Source organism: Limulus polyphemus, unplaced genomic scaffold (genome assembly GCF_000517525.1).
Source record: "Limulus polyphemus unplaced genomic scaffold, Limulus_polyphemus-2.1.2 Scaffold1005, whole genome shotgun sequence".
NCBI lineage: Eukaryota > Metazoa > Arthropoda > Merostomata > Xiphosura > Limulidae > Limulus > Limulus polyphemus.
In genome coordinates, this window is record NW_013666615.1 from 228223 (window position 1) to 252099 (window position 23877).

General features: G+C 33.7%; 1 protein-coding gene across 6 annotated transcripts in view; it reads right to left on the reverse strand.

Annotated features, from left to right (window-relative positions):
- Window positions 1–12020, reverse strand: part of LOC106461661 (protein tramtrack, beta isoform-like) — a 47513-nt gene extending 35493 nt beyond the window's left edge. For all 6 annotated transcript variants that reach the window (XM_022388663.1, XM_022388666.1, XM_022388665.1 and 3 more), the window contains exons 1-4: window positions 11892–12020; window positions 10173–11028; window positions 9728–9914; window positions 9165–9347 (exon numbers count right to left, since the gene is read on the reverse strand). In XM_022388663.1, the coding sequence (XP_022244371.1) occupies window positions 9165–9347; window positions 9728–9914; window positions 10173–11012 (1210 nt within the window). In that variant the 5' untranslated portion in view covers window positions 11013–11028; window positions 11892–12020. The remainder of the gene's footprint in view (window positions 1–9164; window positions 9348–9727; window positions 9915–10172; window positions 11029–11891) is intronic.
- Between the last annotated feature and the right edge of the window lie 11857 nt (window positions 12021–23877).

Here is a 23877-nt window from a genome sequence, read left to right on the forward strand (position 1 = left end):
AAACAACAAACTACAACTCCAGAAACCTGGTTTCGATACACGTGGTGGGCATGGCACAGATAGCCCATTGTGTAGCTTTGTGCTTAACTTCAAACAAACAACAAACTACAACTCCAGAAACCTGGTTTCGATACACGTGGTGGGCATGGCACAGATAGCCCATTGTGTAGCTTTGTGCTTAACTTCAAACAAACAACAAACTACAACTCCAGAAACCTGGTTCCGATACACGTGGTGGGCATGGCACAGATAGCCCATTGTTTAGCTTTGTGATTAACTTCAAACAAGCAACAAACTACAACTCCAGAAACCTGGTTTCGATACACGTGGTGGGCATGGCACAGATAGCCCATTGTGTAGCTTTGTGCTTAACTTCAAACAATCAAATGATCGCCATGTTTCATTAGAAATGTATAAAATTCCTTATATTATGTAAATTGTTCCTCACTTTAATCGGAAATTAACAATAACGCCCGAGCTTATAAAATGTTATGAACACACTTTGGTCTAGAATCTCTAGATTACTGCATAGAAATCCTTACTTGTAGTCCCCAGCTGGTTAATGGTACGTTAACGAATTTACAATATTCAATTCCCCGCGATGGATAGAGTGTAGATAGCCCATTGTATAGGTTTGCACTAAATCAACAACAACAGCCTTAACTGCATTATGTTTTCTTTCTAGCTATAAGATTGTTATAATAAAAAATTATTGGGAATTTTATAAATGTATTTAGGCGTCGATTGTTCTGAATTGTATATTTTGTTTCCTTCCTCTAAAACCCCCATATTGATGATTCAGAATTCATTACAAAATGTTTCGTCGAAACAATGAAATTTAACATTTAAAAATTATTTTTGTTTTATAACTCACCTTATTACATATGAACTACTTTGAATAATAGTTAATTTTAATGGTCCTAAAAAGTTGTTTAACGTCCTTTTGAGAAAAGTAAACATCATGGGAAAACCCGCCAACCTTGATAGCATTGTTACGTCACCTAATTAAAATTAAATGAAGTCTGAAATAGTTGTTCAGTGTATCATAACTTAGAAATATTAATTAAGTTGATATGTGATTAAAATAAAATAAGAAATAGCATAGACGATAATAATGTCGCTAAACTAAAAATCGGTAGTTTATCTCTTTAAGAACTACTTTTCAAACTTTGTGTGATAAGATGTAGTACCTGCAAGAACATATTCCCAGAAGCTTCGACACTAAGAGTTCAAAACCTTGGGTAATGCCCAACTTTAACTGACTGAGAACATAGCGCTAGGGGAAAGTTCATCTAATTATGTATATATATATATATATTCTGAAGAAAGCAAGGACAACAAGTTCTAAGAAGTCTCGGACGCTTGTCATTATATGGCGCTCAGTAGAAGAGAGAAAAAAAAGAACATATTAGAAACTGGTTTGTTCTTCGGAGAAAATCTTTATTATTTATTGCCCGAATACAAGTATTCACATTCTCACGCATGCGCATGCACACACACTCATATATGTGTGTATATATATATATGGGCCAAAGATGGTCTTAAGTAAAAGTTGCTAAAGCTGCTGGAGAGAAAACAACGATTAAGTCGAACATCATGGAAAAGGTAAGGAAATATTAATAAACAATAGTCAATGTTCAACTGATAACTTTTGTGACATTGTTGTGACGTGTTATACTAAGCAGCATTGTCCAGAACAGCGTTTTGTAAAATATTATGGTTACACTCGAGACAATTTTTTAAACAGTTTCCAAAGCATAGGTTCTTCAGTTATAGATCTCTGACTTCTACATTTTCAAGCCACCGAGCACAGGGAAACAACTGGCCAGCAATAACCCTCTGCTACTTTTTATATATTTTACCCTGTTATTAATTAATTTGGACTTTATTTAATTAGTTACTAATAGTTTTATGTGACATATTTTGCACATTTTTTTTTTTAAATAATGGGTGTTGCGTTTTCAGTATAAAGAAGAAGATATCAAGTCTGCTAGTTACTGCTTTACACTCTAACAACAGGCCAAACAAACGTAAACCTAATCTAGTATTAATAACTTAAAATATATTTGCACAAAGTAAGCAATTTAATCGAACATAACTGCTGCAGAGGTTGCCTTATAGCCTTGGAAGCTTTTGGGTTCTAGATTAAAGTTTATGCATTCTCCTACTTTTTCTGAGCGTAATTTTCCTAATTTCAATGCATTTTTACTGGAACACATTTAAAAGTGGGTGACCCCCGCTTCCTACGCCACTGATATATATATACATATATACGAGAAACTGAGAAAATTAATATTTTTAACTACAACCATTGAGAACAAAGGCTCAGTTATGTAAGCCAATGCTATACATTTATTCTTTTAAAACAATGAAGTTGTGTATTTTGCTTAACAAGGTTTACTTTTTTGCTTGTTTGTTTGTTTGTGGTAGGCAGACCACAAATAGCCCTTTGTGTAGCTTTGTGCTTAACATCAATAACAAACTGATATAGACGGTACCATGTTTTATTACATCAAGTGCAAACCCAGTAATGCTATCAAAGAATGGGGGATTGTCTGAAGTAATTCTTTATACAGTTAAACCCACTTTTGAGCATTCAAACTGTAACAAAATTCTCGAACTAGAAACAAACAAACAAACAGAAAATGTATCTGGCGTGAAAGTAAAATGCTCTAGTTCAGAGGTTTTCAAAGTGTGGATTTCTCTCCAGCTCTGGTCGTTCTTTTGGTCGTGTAGCCTGGGAGGATCAGGTGCACCCTAGACCTCTACCCCTCCTTGACTGTTGGTTTAGTTCTTGGATGTTTTAGATGGATCCCACATTAGTTCTCCGTTATTATTTGGTCGAGCATGCGCGCAACATTTATTCATTCGCATACACGCGTGGCCCCTTTTCAGGCCATGACCATGGATGTACAACATAGTTTTTACGTGTTTTCCGACAAATATTTCGCTCTTTCGTTGTTTATCTACCTAAAGTATTGTTTCCTCCAATAGTTTCATAGATGTCTCTATTAAAACATACAATATTAATCTTATTATTGCATAAAAAGCCCTTTTAAAATAAAATTAACACTATATCTAGCTGCCGGTTTGCCCAGTAGTAGGTGGCCGTAGGTTACATAATGAATCTACAAGATTTAATGGTGAGAGGTACTTAGGCCTATTTTCATCGTGTATGATAAAGTTTTTCAGAGTTTTTAGTGATGTATTTTTGTATAATTTTTGGTTGAAGTAATCTATTGATCAATTTAGAAGTCTGTCTGATAAAATGGGGATGTTTGCATAATTATGTAAATAGGTTGTGATAGTGCTTCTACGAACTCTACATGCTTTCGTAATTGTTGCGTTTTGGATTGTCTGTAATTTGTTTATTTGTGATTTGGTTACATTTAGCCATGCTGGGCAGGCATACTCTACCACTGGAGATACGTAGATTTTGAGTATGTTTTCAGTTCTTGTTTATTCAGTTCTTGCGCCTCTGTTCAAAGTATGGTTAGCGGACTAATTCAAAATGGAAAAGTAGTGCCATTTTTCCTGTTACTTCTGATGCGTTTTTTTTTTTTTTTGAGGTGGCAAGCGAAAACAAATGTAGTAGGACCGGTAGGTGGTTCGTGGGGTCTTTTACCCTGCCAAAATAGTTAGGAGACGAAAAATTTTGAGAACTACTGGTCTAGGTAAATAAAAGGTATTTTATTCCAGTTGCACTTTAACTTTTACTTTAATTTTTAACCTTCAAAAAAGGCCCGGCATGGCCAGGTGGTTAGGGCACTCGACTCGCAATCTGCGGGTCGCGGGTTCGCATCCCCATCCCACCAAACATGCTCGCCCTTTCAGCCGTGGGGGCTTTATAATGTGACGGTCAATCCCACTATTCGTTGGTAAAAGAGTAGCCCAAGAGTTGGCGGTGGGTGGTGATGACTAGCTGCCTTCCCTCTAGTCTTACACTGCTAAATTAGGGACGGCTAGCGCAGATAGCCCTCGTGTAGCTTTGCGCGAAATTCAAAACAAACAAATATTGTAACAGAAATGTATTGCTATCAGTTTCTCGATGATTTATTATATTTCTGTTTCTAAATGTTTTCTGCACATGTCTATCTTAAGTTCCGCATTTATTTCGTAATAAAAACTACATTTTGTTTGTGGTATTAGTTTATACTAGTTACGTCTTGGTGTTATACTATTGTCTACGATTATGCCTTAAAATGGAAATTCACTTCGAATACTCTTAAAATTTTTATTCCACTTCTGTTACTGTCCAATGGTATTTGCCTCGTAATATTTAATCGATACTTGTATTAGTGAAATATTTCAGTTCCAAATAAAGACAACGAAATAAAAATATTTACAAAAACATGTAAAAAAGTATTTTGGAAAACAATATAACATGGTTTAAGCATCCATGTGATAATAAAATACTTACTTCGGAATGTCGTTTTACACCATTCCTATTGGACTCATCCTTGTCTTACAGTTTCACACGTACGTGATACAAAGGAATTTTTTTTTTTACCGCCACTGCCTGAATTACCGCACCTGTCATTATACCAGTTAGACGAACTCCACTTATAACACCTTCAGATTTTTTTTTTATTATCGAACCAGTTTTCTCCGACTGAATAACGCACACACCTTCGAGGTTAATTCAAAAGTGCTATTTTACAAACGCCTCCTGAAATATTCTGATACGCCAAATCCACACACGTACCCTCACCTACACAAGTATTAATCCTCATGACAAATCATCTTTCATGATATTTTAGAAAAGTTCACATCACTTACGTGAAAACAGTAGGTCTATACTTGCGGGGATGAACATTAGATATCTAGTCTTGCACAATACCAAATCCAAGTTTAATTTACTGCAAACTCAATAATTAATGTCTTGTATTTTCAACTCTCAAAGGGCAGTTTTATTTCGTGTTTATATTGCGGTCTATTTTGTTAGTACTGGAAATTATTAATTATGAATTTCATACTGCACGAAATAATTATTTTCAAATCTGTTATCTGTTAACAGAAAAGATAATCAAATTTCATAACTGACATGCATTCAAATACATTTGGTTTTACGTTCTATTGCAAAAAGTTTATCCTATACGTTAATCGCACAAACAATTATCTTTTGATAATTATGACAAGTTTTAAAACAAAATGCTTCTCCAACATTATTTTCATTAAATTTATTCCCAGCTACATATAACCAATTTTATTTAACCAAAACTTTCAGACTAACTTGCGCTTATCAATTTTTAAATTTCAAGTACAAAAAATATTTATAAATCTAGTTTTCCCGCATAACAAACAAATTTATTTGCCAGTTATTTATCGGAAATTGATCTAAAGTTATTAATTTACAAGCGTTTGAAAACTACCATATATAATTCGCGAATTTCTAAACATCAGTTTCTCTCCAAACAAAACTTGAAGCAACATACACAGGTAGTAATTGACGATTATCTTCCCTTTTACTAACACAGGCCTGGGAAATTTTAACTTCATACAAGTTGTTTTGGTTCTACTAACAGATTTTTCATAATTTAGCTAAGCAGATTTGGAAAGAAAACTTTTTTTTTGGTTACGCAAGAATTTTCAACAAATCCGAAAGAAAAAAAACTTGGATCAAATTATTATTTCGTTTACCACAATGAATATTTATGTTTACAAAAATACAAACTGAAGAAAAGAACATTGATGTCAAACGAATTTGCATCTTTATTCATCCTGATTTTTTTTGAAATCTTAAGTTTTGTAGTTTCCAAAACTAGGTGTTGTGGTTTTTCTTTTATGTATTGCGTTATAGTTTTGTGATAAATCTGTACGTGATGGGGGAAAAAAATGGATATTTTCGGATTCAGCGTATAGAAATTACGGAACATGTAAACATTTCAAGACAATAAAACCATCGCAGGCCTGAGTTATTAACCGTTATATTCTGCCACTTTGACAAATTTTAGCGTAGATTCTCAGGTTTTAATATTAAATAAAAATGCCAAGATTACTCAATATTCACCCACATTTCATAGTAATACCAAGTTAGTTTTTAGCTTCACAGACATGCAGGCGTTTAATTACACAATCTTAGCCTGTCAAGATCATTTTTACTGCATTACTCTGAATAACTTTTACATGACCATAACGGAATTACGTATGACTGTATTGAATTTTTTAAATCTTATAACTTTCTAAGATAGAATCCGACTTTATACATTTTGAAATAGATACTTGAGATTTCTCGTATATTTATTTTTTTAAGTATAACTGATATTGTAATACATTGGGAAAAGTAAACTAATGTGCATAAACACCCCGTCCATTCTTCCTTAACATGTGCCAGTCTATCTTCTTTAGTTCTGTGCTCTTCCGAGATGTCTTTCCTTGAATGCTATACATACCTGATTTACTCCACAGCATTAACACAACGAAAAATTTGTCTCAGTAAGTCGTTCATATTATTGCCTTTTAAAAGTAAGTTTATACTGAAATTGTCTATATGTATAACCGAATTATAATAGTACACTAAAATTCCTTCGATTTTGAAGCAAATAACGTTGGTATTAGTATTAGACGAATGAATTTATGTAAGTTCCAGTTATTTCAACTAGATTTTAAAATTTATACCAATATCAGTTTATCTAATCATATGTCTTTCAAAAATATTTCATTTATAACTAATTTTCGTTATGCAATCTTCAAATAAATTAGTAATTCCAGTTTAAGTGAACAAAACTTTCAATACTTAACTATGTTCAACATTTGATATTTTTCTCTAAAACAAAATATGGAACAATAAGTCTGAATACACATTTCTTTAATTTTTGCATCATGAAATCAGCATTGAACACACAATCAACAAAGTAGCTAGCCAAAGGCTAAAAATATTATAAATTTTAAATGAAAGCTCGTGGAGTCCTGTACTAAATGTTTACTACTTACCCATACCAGATCCAAAACAAAAGAAAATACAACTAAAACATCTTTCCCTCACAACCAAGGCTTTATTATGTAACCACGATTAACTTACCTCTTATTCTGAACAATTTAAATAAGATAAAAGAAAACCTACCTGCAACAAAAAATAGGGTTTGATGGCACTACTCACCTTTTAATTACCCTAGCCATAGGCTAAATTTTACAAAACACCATTGCTGAAAAACATGGTCACATCAGGTAAAATAACACAAAACTAACATTGTCTAACTCACTAGTCTCAGTTTTTAAAAGTAATCACGATTTTCAAGTTTCTTTTGCCATTACCACATACCTGTTTTTACCCTTAGCCTTAGGCTAAATACAGCAACAGAAACTTGACATATCCAATTTACACAGAACTAATATTAACTCACCATTTATTCTCCGTTACACCACGTGACAAAATAAAAATCTGACATTTAAATTCAAAATAAAATGCTAATTAACTCACCTTTAAAATGCGAGGAGAAAATCCTTTTAATTTTCAGTAGATTAAACTATATATTTTAGTTATCCAAAAAAAAAACAAATCTTTTAGGCAATAACAAACTACAGCAAAGATGTCCACAGATTATGAGACTAACATTTAATCAACCTTTACCCTATTACCTCTCTAGCCACTGGCTATAATTAGTCACCATCCTGTGGACATCATAACTACAAGACAAAACACACACACAAGAAAAAAAGACTTGCCCATCTCTGGTAATTAACATCTCAAAATTGCTGCTACCATTCTGGAACAATTTTCCATCTTCCCAGTATTCTCCACATTAGGCAATTTTTTGTTTTGTTTCAGCTCTGGTGCACATATATCTATTACAACCTCGCGCAAATTTAACTCTTAAGACTTCATTGGAAGAAAAACACACACCAATAAAAAGTTTTTTTTATTAATATATCACTTACAACTTTCATAATTCAGTAATTAGGCACTAGTGAATCAAAGATACTAATATTACAAGAAAAATTATAGTTACTTCACACATCAAAATTAGATATAAAATCTTATAATGTGAAGCCTTCAACATAATGCATCAGTAATTTGAAATGAACGATTGAAATAAATAAAGTTCCAATAAAACAAATTCCCAATAACCAAGATTTAAAATACTTACCTTTGAAAACCACAAGTAAAGATTCCATATTAAAATTTCCATTGTATGCAACAGTCTTCTCGAACTACTGTACAAAATTCATACAGTACCAAATGACATTTTATTTTAAATACATATGATGTGGAATCTTTACTTAAGTTCCAAGATCCACACCATTTATCTCGTGCTTCTCCTGGGCTCTTTTAATACTACTGTTGCTTCTACCAACTTGGAAATAGGCAACTTAAACCATGGATGCACACATATCATTTCATTCAGAGTGAACTGTGGAGTAAACTTATAAATAGTATGTGTGCAGTTTCACACTGTTAACAGCATTAGAGGCTGATCTAGATACACCAAGAAGCATACAAAACTTATTAAATATGGGGGGGGGGCGTTATTGTGTTGAAGAGCACGCCAATAGATGGACAATATTTCAAACCTTCCTTGCAGAAATAATAGACATTAACACAATAGTAAATGTTGATTTGGGGTGGAGGTATACAACTACATATGAAAATATTGTTGTCCACCAACAAACTTTTCTAATGGACAGGGTGAAAGTTTATTACCTTCGATAGCTAACTAATGATGGGTCTCTACAGTTTCTATTCACAAATTATTTGGTAATCAGCCACGTGCATCCAAATCATTCCAAGTTCGTAGAGGCTCAAATTAAAAAAGAAAACACACTCCAAAATGAAACTGGATGAAAAAAATTATACAACATAACTAAAAGAAGATTACAATCATATTACTAAAAAAATAATTTTGTAATGTTACTGCTTTATGCGAGTTCGATATTCATATTTATCACGTTTTGCCAAGTACGTAATAATTAGCAGAAATTCACTGCAGATCTATAAAAACAGATGCACTGTTTCCATAGTAAAACATTGACTTGAGTTAAAACCTTCTGTCCTAATGTTGGTAATGCAAAATTTAATATGAAAAAAAAAAAGGTATCTTGACAGTCCGATTTCAAAAGTGAATCCAGCAACACGGTAACTTTTACCCAAGTAAATCGAACATCTAAAAGAAATTCTTTTCATCCAGCTCCACGTAAAATGAAAAAGACAACAAAACTTAACCTACCTTGTGAAGTTTGTTGAGGTGAAGGTTGCATGCTCATGTCAGGTTGAAAGCTACTTGGGCCCGGGATCGCAGGTACTCCTGATGTGTCCATGTACGGTAAAACTGCATTTGTACTACTACTATCATGTGAATGACTGGTAACTCCGATAGGAGGCTCCTCGAAAGATACTAGTGGTTTAATATCTGCGTGATAAACGACAGGTCTGAAATGTCAGACTTATTTTTCGCTGGACACAGTACACAGCCTCAGTAATAAATGTTTTAAAATTTAAAGTACTGTAGAAAAATGTTGAAACTTTAAATAAAAAAAATCCCTAAAAATGATACAGGAATTAGTAATTCTATCTATCGTCTGGGACGTATTAAGTAGTTACTTAATAGCGCATTAACAGCATAAACACATTAGTGAATACCAAAAAAACATTAAGAGCCAAGACAAATGTCTATAGAACGTACCCTCAATTTTCTGCATAATTCGATACATTTTAAATTAAAACCTGCCTTTTCTTGGTTTCATCTATAGCACATCAACTCCCGACTACGAGAGAAACGAATAAACATACCTTCCATGGTATTTTGGCTTCCTAGTCCCGACCCCGATGAATCTGATGCTGAATGTAAAGATGTTGGAACGATTGCCTGACTTAATGAATTTGACTGTGGTAATTCTACTGCCGAAGCAGGTGGAAGAGCAAGTGAGGTGGACGTTGATGGTAATGCTGCCTGGGCCTGAGATTCATACATGGAGACCTAAAAAAGAAGCAGATAAGACATCACATACAAATAAATTTTAAACTGTATTAAATAATTTATTTAAGACTATCACCACGTTTTTTTAATGCAAAAGCTTTCGACTCAATTACCTAAGCCTAGTCCAAATAAATTACTTAATACCAATAAGAGTTAAATATCTAAACTGGTAACTAAAATAAAAACAAGTTAATTGTTGAATAACATACACCTGAAACAAAAAACATTTACATTTCAATACTAGTAACTGATACTTACACCACTAGCGTCCGTAGTTAAAGTAGCCTCCATAAGACGTGATGGTTCTACATCAAAGTCACCGTCTGTTATAGAAGGTGGTTCTTCAATGGTAGCACTTGATTCTTGTTGTGAAGGAACTGGCGAGTACATAGAATGTGATTTCTGAGATGAGAGAGAGTAGCTTTGGTTGGAAGGAATAGGAGGAACCCTTGACTGGGACACCGACGGTAATCTTTGACTAACATCTGGAGTGCTTTCATTTAAACCATCTCTACTTATATCACTAATAATTTCCGGAGAATCTGGCTCCTTAATTTTGGATGGTATCGGCTCTTCCGTATCACTTTGACTTGAACCCGACCTCCTTCTTGGTCTGCCTCTTTTACGTTTGTGCACCAGAGGGGATTCTGTGCGATGATGTTGATTCCCAGAAACAGTCTGGGTAGAGGTAACAGGTTGCTGACTAACTTCTTGGGCATTTTGTCTTTCGGCTTGTTTCTCACCACCCACTTCGGCAAGTCCTTTGACTTTCAGAGTTTCTGCTGTTTTTAAAAGAGCAGATAGCTGATCCTGTGACACATTCACTTCACCATGATAAATAAAATCAATAATGGCTTTCATATCAACATACCTCATGTCTTTCATTATCACAATTGGATGTTTACACGGGTTATCAACAAAAAGAGTTTGGAAGAAGGGACTGCATGCTGATAACACAACTTTGTGTGCCTTTAAACTGTGTCCTTCACATGCTAAAGTCACATCTACTAAGGCTTCATTATTAAGTAATTGTTCGAAGACCGAGAGCATGTTGGAATGATGATTGTTCCACTTCAAACAAAACTGTTGAGTCCCCATTTTTCAAAAAAAAGTGCTAGAAACAAACAAACAAAATTCTTACAAATACAATTTTCTACAGCTTAAGTTCCAAAAAAAAAAGTAAAATGACACCATGATACACATCTACTCAATGAATTCTAAAAGCTTACTTTTGTATGCCATGTCATAAAAACGAGTAGTTACAACTTGTTTAAAATTACATAATAAATAACCAAGCACTATTTTTAAAATTATATGTTTGCCTGTATTAGTGTATAACCAAACGTTTTTTTAAAACGTAGTATTTTACTTTCAGTTCTTGGCATAAAATGTCTTTTTTTCGCTTATTAAAAACTAAGAATAAACTTTATAATTTATACAAAATTTTAAAAATCTAACAAACCGCCAACATGGCGCTCCCCCAAGGAAATCGTCAAAAACCGTTTATCCATCATATTGACATAGCCGCGCTTATACATATTACGTTAGAAATACGTCATTAGTCGCCACAATAGTCAATACTGGGATACTTTTGAAACAGTGAGCGACTCCGCTCATCGACAATGCATAATCCTAACCTGTATATGCTACCATTCACAACACTTTTATCTAATGTACTTACTAATTCATAACGAAAAATTGCGAATAGCTTCAATACGTGATATTAAACCTACCTTGCCTATTACGCGCCAACAGCTTCAACTGTACGAATTGCCCTTGCCAGATTTGTCCGCCATATTTATTTTATATTATCAGTATCACTATATGACATACCTGCATAAAACCGCCTGCAAAGTGCAATACACGCAGTTATAAGTTACAAATTTTCATACAGTAATATTAAATACAGTTCAATCTAAAACAACTATAAAATAAGATTATCTATACACAGAAACAAGTTTCAAAAACTGTACAAACCTTTGTTCGAACTTAAAAGCAGTTTCCAGCCTGTTTCTTACTACAGACCCTCCTTCCCCGTTAACGTTTCTTTAAACAAAGAGGCCTTACCTACTATGCTGCACTACAAAGCTGTAATGACGCTACGGGGTTTCAATAGTAACAAAAAGGGCATGGTAACCCGGAGAATATCCGTTTCGGCCAATCATAAACCTCATGGATCGTGATACGCTACGCTATAATCCCTTTCCAACAGCAGTATATCAACAACATAACGCGCCAGCCTAATTTCTGCAGTAATGGACAAAAGGTACGAAAACCTTATGAATGTGAAATTTGAGTATTATATTTATAATGCATTTTCCCCTCAATCCTGTGTGTGTGTATAGTTTTACAAAAATACATAATTTTCAAATACTGCCTTTAATTTTAGAGAAATAAATGTTTGTAAAACAACTCACGTTTCATTGCACTGCAATGTACTGTAGTCTAACAATCAAATTCTTCAAGCTCGTTATTCACCAATTAAAAAAAAAATCCAGCTGAACGTCTAACCATCATTGCCTATTAAATAACATAACAACTTAATGAAAATGTGACCAACACTTAAGTTGTTAATAAAAAGTTTCTCAGAGTTTTTTTTTTTTTGAAATTATGATAGCATTAATAATTTCGTTTTGAGTTTACTTCTGATTAAGTACTTTTTTTATTACAAGTCACGTGGTGCGATCATTCTCAAGCACACAAGTGATCGAAACGTCATACCTGTTCTTAAAAAATAATCTTCGAAGAATCCTTACTGTCAAAGCTGGAACTTATTATGAAATAATATGAATAGTACTGTTTATGCACGAAATAATAACTTAAGATCATCAGTTACTTATTCCGTAAATAAAAATCAATTTACTCAATTTGGTAAGTTGTTATAAATTTCATAAACTTAGAACTGGCAATTAATAAAAAAATTTTTAGACCACGGGGTGCCAAGCTTGATTACTTAAAAGTTTGATCTTTTAAAAACAATTAGCAAACTAGAAATAGCTTTTTTCCGTGACTAAGCTAAAAAAATGGAAGGTAACTAATTTCCTATTCCTCAGCGAAAATGCTCAGTGGTAAGTCTGTGGGCTTATAACGCTAAAAATCGGGTTTTCGATATCCGTGGTGGGCAGATCACAGATAGCCTATTGCGTAACTTTTGAGCTCAACAACAAACAAATCCACCCCAAACTTTCTTGATCTCAGGAAAATTAGTGTAATTGTTATTAGTGAAATGAAATTATATCACGACGGTAAAAATGAAACAAAATTATTAACATATTTCATTACACAACTTCTCAATCTCCTGATTTGGAAAAAGTAGCTGAGTAGATTTTTGGCAACCTATTTCATGTTATTGTATGAATAAAACTTAAGTTTTGGGAAACAGTAAATAAATATCATTTGAGAATAACTAAAATAAGCTTACAGAAGTTTTCTATTCTTGAAGTCGTTGAGCTCCATTCAATGTTGGTATCTTCAGCATTTTAAGAAAAAGTCTTAAACTCAATAACTGTACCTACTCCGTTTTCAATCTGAAATAATACTATATCTGAGATAATATTAAGCAAGAATTGTTAATAAATGCTGTTAATATCTCAAAACAAGTAACTACATGTGATATCGTTCTTAAACAAGCATGCATTAGAGAAAGTACACTATCAATCTTTAGCACAGTACCGTGTTTAGGTTTTGCTGAGCTCTAGATAGAAGTTGTCAAACAACTCCCCCCCCCCCTCCTTCCCCGCATATGAGGAGTAAAGGCAAATGAAATTGCAGAAGTCAACGCCAAACAGTCAAAATTGGATGGCAACAATGGGCTTGGCCAGCAGGATTTGTGACAAAGCTCCAAAATTCAGAGGCTTTATATAAATTTTCTTACTAAAATATACAATTCTGGATAGTATCAATATCAATAGACAATTAAGAAATAGCGTAAAGACCAATAAAATGGCGGAAACGGTTGTCTAAACTATTTGTTCTACGTGTTTTAAATTGTTTCGGTTGAACTTTACTTACCTCTTTTGCAGAATTTTATAGCATTCTTGACATACAATGTTATACCTTTTCTGATGCGCTATGAATAAGGTTGTTTTTGTTAAATAATCAAATTCTTTGACTTTTCATATTTCTTTCAAATGTCCTTAAATTCTGTGCTCATGTTTGAAATTTGTAAACTTCAAATTGTAACTTAGCAAAATTCGATAATCTTCTTTTAGGTCGAATAGTTGCCTACTATATTTTATACAGTACAAGAGCTTGTAAAAGACGGTCACGCCATAACAATTATCGTTGTAACAAATTACTTAATGAATAGTGTTCCGACCACTGCTGTGTTTGTTGTATCCCAGTTCTGAATTTGCGAAACGCGTACTCGGCAATGGATATGGCAAATAAAACGAAATATGATGTAAACTAAGCAAAAGTAAAGTAGACAAGTGCAACGATGGAGCAGTCTATTATGAGCCACTAAGCTAGATTTCGTAAAGCAATCTTGTAGTTCGTTCCAAACAATGCCGAGTGTCGAATTAAAAATAAAAGGAGATGCCGAACGTGTTCCTTGGAAAAGTGAGAAACCTATATTATTAAAAGAAGCTATACGTACACGTGGTATGTCCATAAAGTGTTTTCAAATAAAGGGGAAAATCTTTTTATGTATGGCTGTACATCGTCACTTTATTAATACTGTATAAATTAAGTAAACCAATTTATCATAAATAATTTAAGTAATAATTGCCTTTAAGGTAAAAAAAATCATACGGTGATGTGTAGTTTAACGGTAACTTGAAATATTTTTTGTTATCTATGGTAAAAGCATGTAACAGAACTAACGATAAATTGAATTTCGAGATTTTCTGTAACGAAATGTGTGACGTATCACGAAAATCATTCGACTGTTATAGCTAAGTGGTGGAAGTTCTATGGGTTATGCCGCACTATCTAAGGTCAAACATTCAGCCAAGTGTGTATTTGTAGGCTTAAATGTTAAGATTGGCAAATAAAACCACTAAATATTACATTGTTTACCTGTATCAATTATTCCCTTGCACCTGTGAACGTTTAATCCGTCAGGCTTCATCAGGTATCACATTTAGCCATAAACAGAACCAGAGTCCAGTAGGAAAGAAATAGGGATGAAACTGCTAGAGCTGGTTCATTCAAAAATAACTAAAACGGGCTAGCTACCTTACAAACCCTATCTCTAATTTCTGACTTTAGGAATTCACAAATTCCTATCAGTCTCCTTTCAGATACAACTTTAGAACAGAACAGAGGCAATTACAAATTTGACACCACATGGATGGTATTTCCTGCCTCTGGCTGTACAATCCTGGTCTTCATTGTGAAGCATTTCTACTTGCAACTTTTACTGAAACAATGTTAAGAAAATACTCAGTAGAACTGTGTGCTTATTAAATACTTGAATCTGTGTGATTGGAAATATTCACTAATCATTAAAAACACTGAGTACACCAAGTTTACACTTTGTATGACAAATAAGCTATTGTTTGTGCATTTCACTTTCTACAGGTAAGTTCACCAACATTCAATTGAAATATCATTAACTACTGCTATTGAAAACATCAGGTCAAGCTATATTTTTACCTCGCGCATTGTGTGAACTTGCTTATTATTCTCATCCCTGTAACATAAATTCATTCTCTTTCAAATAATTCAGTGTCAAAATTGAAACATTCTCTCACCAGCATTAATAAAAATATCTGGTGCATTATATCTTTAAATGTTTCTCAGGTCAGTAACATTCGTTTTATAGCAAAACCACAATGGGCCATCTGCTGTGTTTACTGCAAGGAATCAAACCCCGAATTTTAACGTTGTAAGTACGTGAACGTACCAGTATACCATTAGGGGACTTCACAGGCCAGTAATCATAGTTTACTCAATATCTCAAAACTTTAATTTTCATTTTTTTTTCATTTGTATGTTGCTCGACAAATGTGTTCTCTGTATATTGATTCATTTGTTTTATACATTTATGAATGACTTTACTTGACATCCACGTAATTTTTGTTTTCATTCCTATGCAGTTTTGGCATAAACATGTGGTCAAGGAAAACCATTGCAGTCGCCTTGTTTCTTTGTTCTCTATATCAGACCATATCTATTCTACCAAAGGGGATATTACAGCAATAGCATGTATCTTTGTTAATAGTATAACTGGCCACAATATCATTTACTTACCAAATGGATTATGTCTATCTGTATGTTGCATCCAATAAATGCTACAAGAGAACAATGTGATGCTGACCAATTGGATAAATAAACCAAGTTTACCTGTTGAACGAAAGTGTGCTTTCTTTGTTCAATACTACTGGGATATCTTGGAGAAAAGAATTTATTTCGAGATCATCATATCTTTAGTTCTGTCGAGATCAATCCAAAGACAGTGAAAGACGAAGGACTAAGTTCCATCGGCTGTACAAATACAGTGCTTTTTTGTTTTGTTATGGGCCTAATGATGATTATATTGTTTTCTTTAAAATGTGTGCAGTCTCCATTCAATACACTAGAATGCTTAGTTCAGTTGTCAATCACTGTTAATCCAAAACTTCCTGCTGTTAAAGCGTCGTATGACAAACTTGTAAGGAAATCAGTTTTACCCGAGAATCCCATAAATGTTATAAATGCGTTTGCATTGGAGCTCATATGTGAAATCCACGTCCATATCATTTTTACGACTCGACCAACACACCTGTCGGATAACACAGCACACAAGACCCGTGAACTTCCTGCATTTGTAGGTCTAGATTTTTCTATTTTCCCGAAAATTCTTGACATAACACACATTCTATACTAGTTATAGAAGGGTGAAATTCAAGACTATTTCACTCAAAGGAATTTTAAATGTTTGGGAAATTTTAACCTGCTCTCGTTATCTGCAAGATGTTTATTTTTTTTCTAAGTTCTAATTTTGGAATATACGAAATCTAGTTGAAATTATGTGCAAATTCAGTCTCATGGAATAGATGTCCCGTTTGTGATTGTTCAATTGCAGAATGTATAATGTGAAGGCACTTTTGCGTTTGCGAGAGATTGGCCTGATTTTTGAACAATTCACTGTCTAATGGGAGAGACAAGATTTGCTGGTTAATTTCATCTGCATGTTAAATTTCTACACGTCACTTTCGCTGATAGTGTAAATTAATTTCTCTTATTAATCTTTATATCCATTCCATTTTAACATTCCAACTAAACTTCACCTCCACAAAGATGTTCAGCCATTTAGTTTTCGCTGATAAATAACGTTCCTGCATACTAAATCCACGTAACTCGTAATTAATATTTTATACTGACTGCACATTACATTACTAACAATTTTTTTTCACATCATTTGGAATTATACTGATCAAGACGAAAGAGGTGCGACACATTTGATGTACGATTTTTCGTTTTTGCATTTACAATTCATATCTTCCTTCTCATTTTTACACTTTCACTTTGTGAATTTTCCCATTAAAATTTATTTACTTTATGATACATGATAATTAACTCTGTCACTAATAAAGTGCTCTCTCTCTCTCTTAGTTTCTGTGTTCAAGAATACATTTTAGCAATCTTTGAAAAAGTCAATGCACAACATATTACATCAATTTAATAAATTTCACTAAAGTGATAAACAATGAAACCATTTGTTGACGAGCAAGTGTATAGATATATATTATCTTTAGGATGTATCTTCCCTCTACTTTTCTATTGGAATCACCAATAGCGACATTAGTATTGTACGCGCCCTGAGAATGATAATATTGTATAACTGGTGCGTGATTTCTCACTTTAAAACAATTGTTTTTCAAAGATTTTACAGAGCTATCAGCATCCAGTAAAGACACAACAGAAGTTGCATATTCGTAATTTTGGTGAGTGTTTAATAGTTTTTACTGCATTTAGAAATTTGGGTCCAATGTCATTGTTTCTCACATTTTCATCAAAATCAAAGCAATCCGATGTAACCTCGTGTGGTGTTCTCATGTATAAGTGATCTCCTCAAGTATGAATACGAAAACTTAACCTTACTTCAGGATAATGGCCCACTTTTAAGTAAAGATCGAGTAAACTAAATTTAAATTTGATAAAGAGAAGCTAGTCCATGAAATATATTTTCTACACGTAAACTCACCTCCTAATCAATATTTTGATGCAGTCTAATCCCAATATATTTAACTACCATTACAAACCGTTTTTCTGTGAGGCTCTTTCTTACATTTCTCTTTACATGAAAATTTACAGTCTGCCAAACGTACCAATACCAAAATTAAAAGATTCTCAGAGATGTACTGTACCTTCCAGGCCAGTAATCAGTTAACTTTCATATCATTACGTCTTGATAGTCATATCCCTTATTTGCAATCAAATGTTGTTTAAAAACTGTGTTCTCTGTATTTGAGTCATTCAAAACTCATGAATTACTGATTTTCATACTCACGAGGAAGACCACACGCATATTTATAAATACGGGTACATATCTCCATATTATAAATCATTACAACCACTACTATCTCAAAACAGATTGTCTCACAACCATTACTTCGGCAAACTACGTAAATAATTACCGGCGAAATTTAGCTACACTATGGCTTTTCTCAACTAAAATTATCAATCCACACTCAAAGAAACATGAGTGCCTTACTACGCAGGAAGTTAAATACACAATTTATAGTACTTATACAATTTTTCGACAGAAAGGTGTAATAGGCAATAATACTATATTCGATGACGAGGAACCCACTTTGAGACTAATAATGGCTGGAAACGGCTTGAATGGTTAATGAAGAAAAACTTTTAATATAAGTTTAACATAACAGCAAATGTACAAGGTTTTGTCATCATCAGGTACTATAATAATACTTTACGTTTTCCATCCCTTTATTCATGGGAAGAACTGTCAATTTCTTGATCTACAAGTCAAGGACATAAGGTCCAGGTGATTTACATTTATTGGAGCTTCCCACAAGCAGAATAACTCCCATCCTAAACTTCACGTCAGCTACAATCAAGTCAGAGTGATTTTGTTATTATTGGTTAGTATTTCCTTTTATGCAGTGGTACATGTTGTCCAGAAAATAAAATTAATGTGTGCAAAAGTTTGGCAAATATAGTAAAAACGAAAAGTTACGATTGATACGAAAAGGTATGAGAAAGATGTAGTATGACCAGGTACTACCTAACACAGGCTATCTACTTTTATTTTAAAGCTATCCTTTGAACATCAGTAGACCTGAATACCACATGTTCTATTATCGTATATCATTGGTTTGTTGATATGTGGTACAAGCTACTATTTTGTGTAAATATAGAAATTTTCAATAATTTTCATTTACTGAGATGTTTTGTTGAAATATAGTATGCAGACATGCCATTCGTTTGCTTTTAGTTGGGTTTTCCAGTAAAATCGACTTTCTGTTGTGCAAAATAAAATATATTCACTGTGATCGTAAATAAACGATAGTGCTCGTTGTATTTTTTTTTTTTACATTTGTGACCAGTTTCTTTCTTTCACGAACCAAGAAAATTTTAAATCACATATATATAGTAATATAGTTCCTAGTTGAGTCTCTTGATATTATGTGGATCAATCTTGTCACTTTTGAGTAAAATCAATTATTCACAAGAATATCACAAATATATTACGTTTTTTACGATTTTATGTTTACATTTTCTATTTCACTATTTTAGTTTTTCTAATTTAAAACTCAGTGTCTATTGAACTCAATTCCTTTTACTTATTTAGAATATTTTTCCTCACATTATTATATCTGAACGGATGTAAAGTTTTTTAATCACATTGTGGATGGAGTCTCGAAGGGCTACATCATTAATTCACGTTTTCCATTTTTACTTTTCATAATCGCGTTTATCTTTCTTCATTAATATGTAGTCCACTATTGAATATTTTGTGTCATTACTATTTCATAAACCATTTACTAATATTTTTTCAGAAATTCAATTACCATTATCACTACTGTTGTGCCATTTTTTTAGTGCAAGACATTTATGAACTTCTCCAACCATGTCACTACCAAATGCAATTCCAGAATTTAGTTGGCCAATAAAATTACCCAATTGAGAATTCCATGGACTAGGGTGGAAGGTACCATAGGAGGCATATCAACGTCAGTAATAAATAATTTCTAAAGAAAGCAGATGTAACGATGAATAAGCTATTATTTATCTTGCTGTCCATTTAAAAGAACCATTTTTAACAATGGAGGAAATAAACCACAAGACAACAGATTTATGAAGTGTAACTTGAAGTTACATATTGCCAGAAATTGCAGACAAAATGCTGTAAGAAATAACAACTTCTCCTAAAGGATATGGCAGTGAAAAGGAGGTGTTATAGATGTGGTTAATCTGGCCATATCAATCCAAACAAAGAAACTGCAGGATCGAGGTCAAGTTTTCACTGTGGCTATCTTAGCTGGGTCCTTCGAGAATCCATCCACTGTGTGACTAAAAAACATCACTTCCATTGTGCTCCAAGGAAGTTGGTGAGGCAGTTGCTTTATCAAACATGTGTCAAACACATTTATATTGTGCTAAGTCATGACTGTATCACCCAAATTGCCCCCTATTTTTACAAATACAATAGCATATTCATCGAACAAGTCACCAAATTACTTTTGATGCATCGGGTGTAGATGATCAGCATAATCCTCAGCCAATACCTCCAGGTTTGTTGTAGCCTCCTGTTTGCTTTTGGTTGTAGTATGACAGATGCAACTCTAGCAGTACTGCTAACATTGGTTACTTCCACTTCACTTATGATTCCAGTGTCCGTCCAGATAGATAATTACAACACAACACCAGGACTTTACTGCTTATCAGGTGGATCACTTCTAGAGCTAATGCTGCCTGCTTTTTGGGTGGCTAACAATTTATTTCAGGTGTGACTTCTATAACTACCTTACACAGCACCAATGTTTTAAAACTTGTCTGTATTAATCCATGAAATCTCACTTTGTGCACGGAGGTACTGTTCTTTCCTTTGCTACCTATACTCATGCAGTCCACTCTTCTTGGTTTACATCTGGGAGGCATTGGGTGACTTTCCTGCAAACATCAGTGCAGTTTTTTCTCTGTGATGGCTTGTTTTAAATGACCACTTCAAGGCCTGGCATGACATTCAAGTGTTAATGTCTTCCACTCACAACTGCTATTGTATAAATTCATTGAAAGCTCTCCCAATTTACAGAGGTTATTGTTAGGGTATGCCTTCCTGTGCAACCATCACAGATCATCAGTCCCTCAGTTTTTATTCTCTTCTGAGCCTTGAACTTGGCCCGATGAATTGCCCACTTCTCCACTGAGTCAAATTGCTGATGCAGCTGGTACATGGCGGTATATCAGTCATCTTGCTGCTTTTTATCCAGGTGTTCAACTGTGTCGGGGGCTGGACTGTCTAATCTCAAGATCAGGTGTTACACAGCCTGTTCCTGAGTCCTTCCATTCCAGGCAGTGATCTGTCTGAAATGTTTCAGGAAATAATCTAGGTACTCTCTTGCTGTCCCACTAAGCATTTGGGTATGGGTTGCTTGGTCTCACTCACAGGGTACTGTGACACCCACCAGGTGGACAGTTGTTTGCACAGAGCTACAAGTGGCTTGATGAACAGCCCTGCATGACACCAGGTGTTATGAGCTGCCATTGATGTGGGGAACCTTTTCATCCTGACGGTACTTTACCCCATTGGTCATAGTATTCACCCATGTGTGCTCACTTGCTAGGGAGACAAATCTGACTAGTGAAAATCATCTACCAGTGGTACATCCAACCTTTGTCCACTAGTTGCCAGTGGTCTTAATACAAATTGGGGCAGCTGTGCTCTGACTGGCAACAGTGTGAGAGTTCAGTAGAAATATTCCAATACGGTCTCTAAATCATCAGGTAACAGTGCATTCTAGTGAACCATAGTTGGTCATGCTTTACTTTTACCAAGATTGATCGTCACGTGTGCCATCTGCTTTGGTAGTCTGGTGCAACATATGCAAGTAATTCACCCTGAGTCAGCAGAAAGCAGGCTAACTGATATCATTAGTGAAAGTTCTATGTCATGGAGAGGACTTCTTCTAGACTCAGGATCTCTCTCCACAGATAAATTCTTCCTCTTTTTTTGTTTGAAAAGCATTCCTTAAAACTTTTTAAATTTGAAAAATAAGGTAAAGAATAATAGAAATGTTATTGTTTCAGAAACTCTACAATACATCCTAATGGTACACCATCAAATTTATCCTTCCAAACTACTTGTAAAAGCAATTTTCTTACAAGTATCAAACAGAAAAACTCACAATGAGCAACAGACTTAATCAAGAAATATAGAGAAGTATTCTGTAGTAGATAATTTGATTCAGTTTTTAAGTGTAAAATAATCAATCCAGACAAATGTAACTAAATAAATAAATTATTTTCGTAAAACACAAATAGAAAGCACAATGTGTGTAATTGAGCAGACTGAATCATTGTAGTTTCTCTCTTGGAATTAATCATTGTAGAGTTAAAACACGATATTCTTGACATTTTTTATTTGGTGATAAAGAAATAGGGCAACTAGAAAAGGGGCAATCTCGAATACGTGTTGCCACCATTACAACATGGAAACTAAACAACCAATTTTTTTTAATTCTATATAACTAAAGCAGATAAAAAACATGATATTATTATATATCATAAAGATTTTATTTTGCATATATTATATCATTATGCCTTGTTTCAATTTGGTCTTTCAAGAACTCGGTTGTTTAGTTGTAGCGTTAAAATGTTTTACCTTTTATGATTTTAACTCTATTGTCTTGATTTCATTTTTTTAAGCATTATGACCTGATGTGCTTTAATATAATTTGATCAGCAGGATTAATATTTATTTTGCAGTGTTAATGGCATTTGCTTTACTTTATGTAAAAAGTATTCTTGGTTTTACTATTATTGTGAAGTTGGGTTATTATATTATATCCAGTTTAATAATAATGATAATACAGTATCATGTGTGGCAGTTAGTGAAAAACCATAGGAAACGGACCAAACTATCAGAACGCTTCAAATTAGAGAAACTTGTTTTCATACACATTCATACATCCTTTTTAGCCTAATGTTGTCTCCTGTTTGCCTTTTTATTTTTCAATTTGGTTGTAAGTTGAAATTCGTTATATTTGTTGTAAACTTGTATTCTTTGTTGTATTTCTAAGAGTTTTAAACAATTGATAGTAAGCTACACCAATGTACGAGTTATTTAATTGGTTTTAAAATTTGAAGATAAAGGGGAGTTCACTAATTAAAAACAATGTTATATCATACGAGAATTTGATGAACAGATCTATTTTTTCAATCCTCCCTTAACATGGTTTTCCGCTTAATGAAAGTGAAAGTTAGTGGCTCGCTTGAGTACACTATAAAAATAACATAATTTTGAAAATTTTACTTTTCTAATGCTGAGTGATTCTTGTTGGCGAATAGGATAATAGTCTTCAACAGAATCGTTCTTGGTCTTCACTTGATCTAAAGTGAACTAACCACTGTTTCTTGTGTTAGGAACTTGGCTAAATATTTCAGTCCTTAAAAATTATAGCACAGATATTAAATAGTTTTCAGTTCCCCTTCATATTCCTGTTGTTTTTTACAGTTATATCTGGCAGAAATCTCCAATTTCTGTCGTATCTCCTTTGTAATTATACTTTCATATTTACTTTAATTTAAGAGTTAAAAGAATTTGAAGTGTACCTCTCATTTAAGGGTACTATTATTATCACGCTCACTTTAAGCGAGCAGGATTTAACGTATTTTTGTCGCGTTCATTCACGTTAGTGTTTTGAGTAGCAATGTTTCATAGTACGAGTAAATAAGTTTAAAGTGTAACATTGGTTCTTCAACTTAAGGTTTAAATTGAAATGTGTTTTGTTTTAAGTCTCCTAAGTTGTCTTCTCCATGGGAAGGCCCATATGACACAGTGGATCGTCTC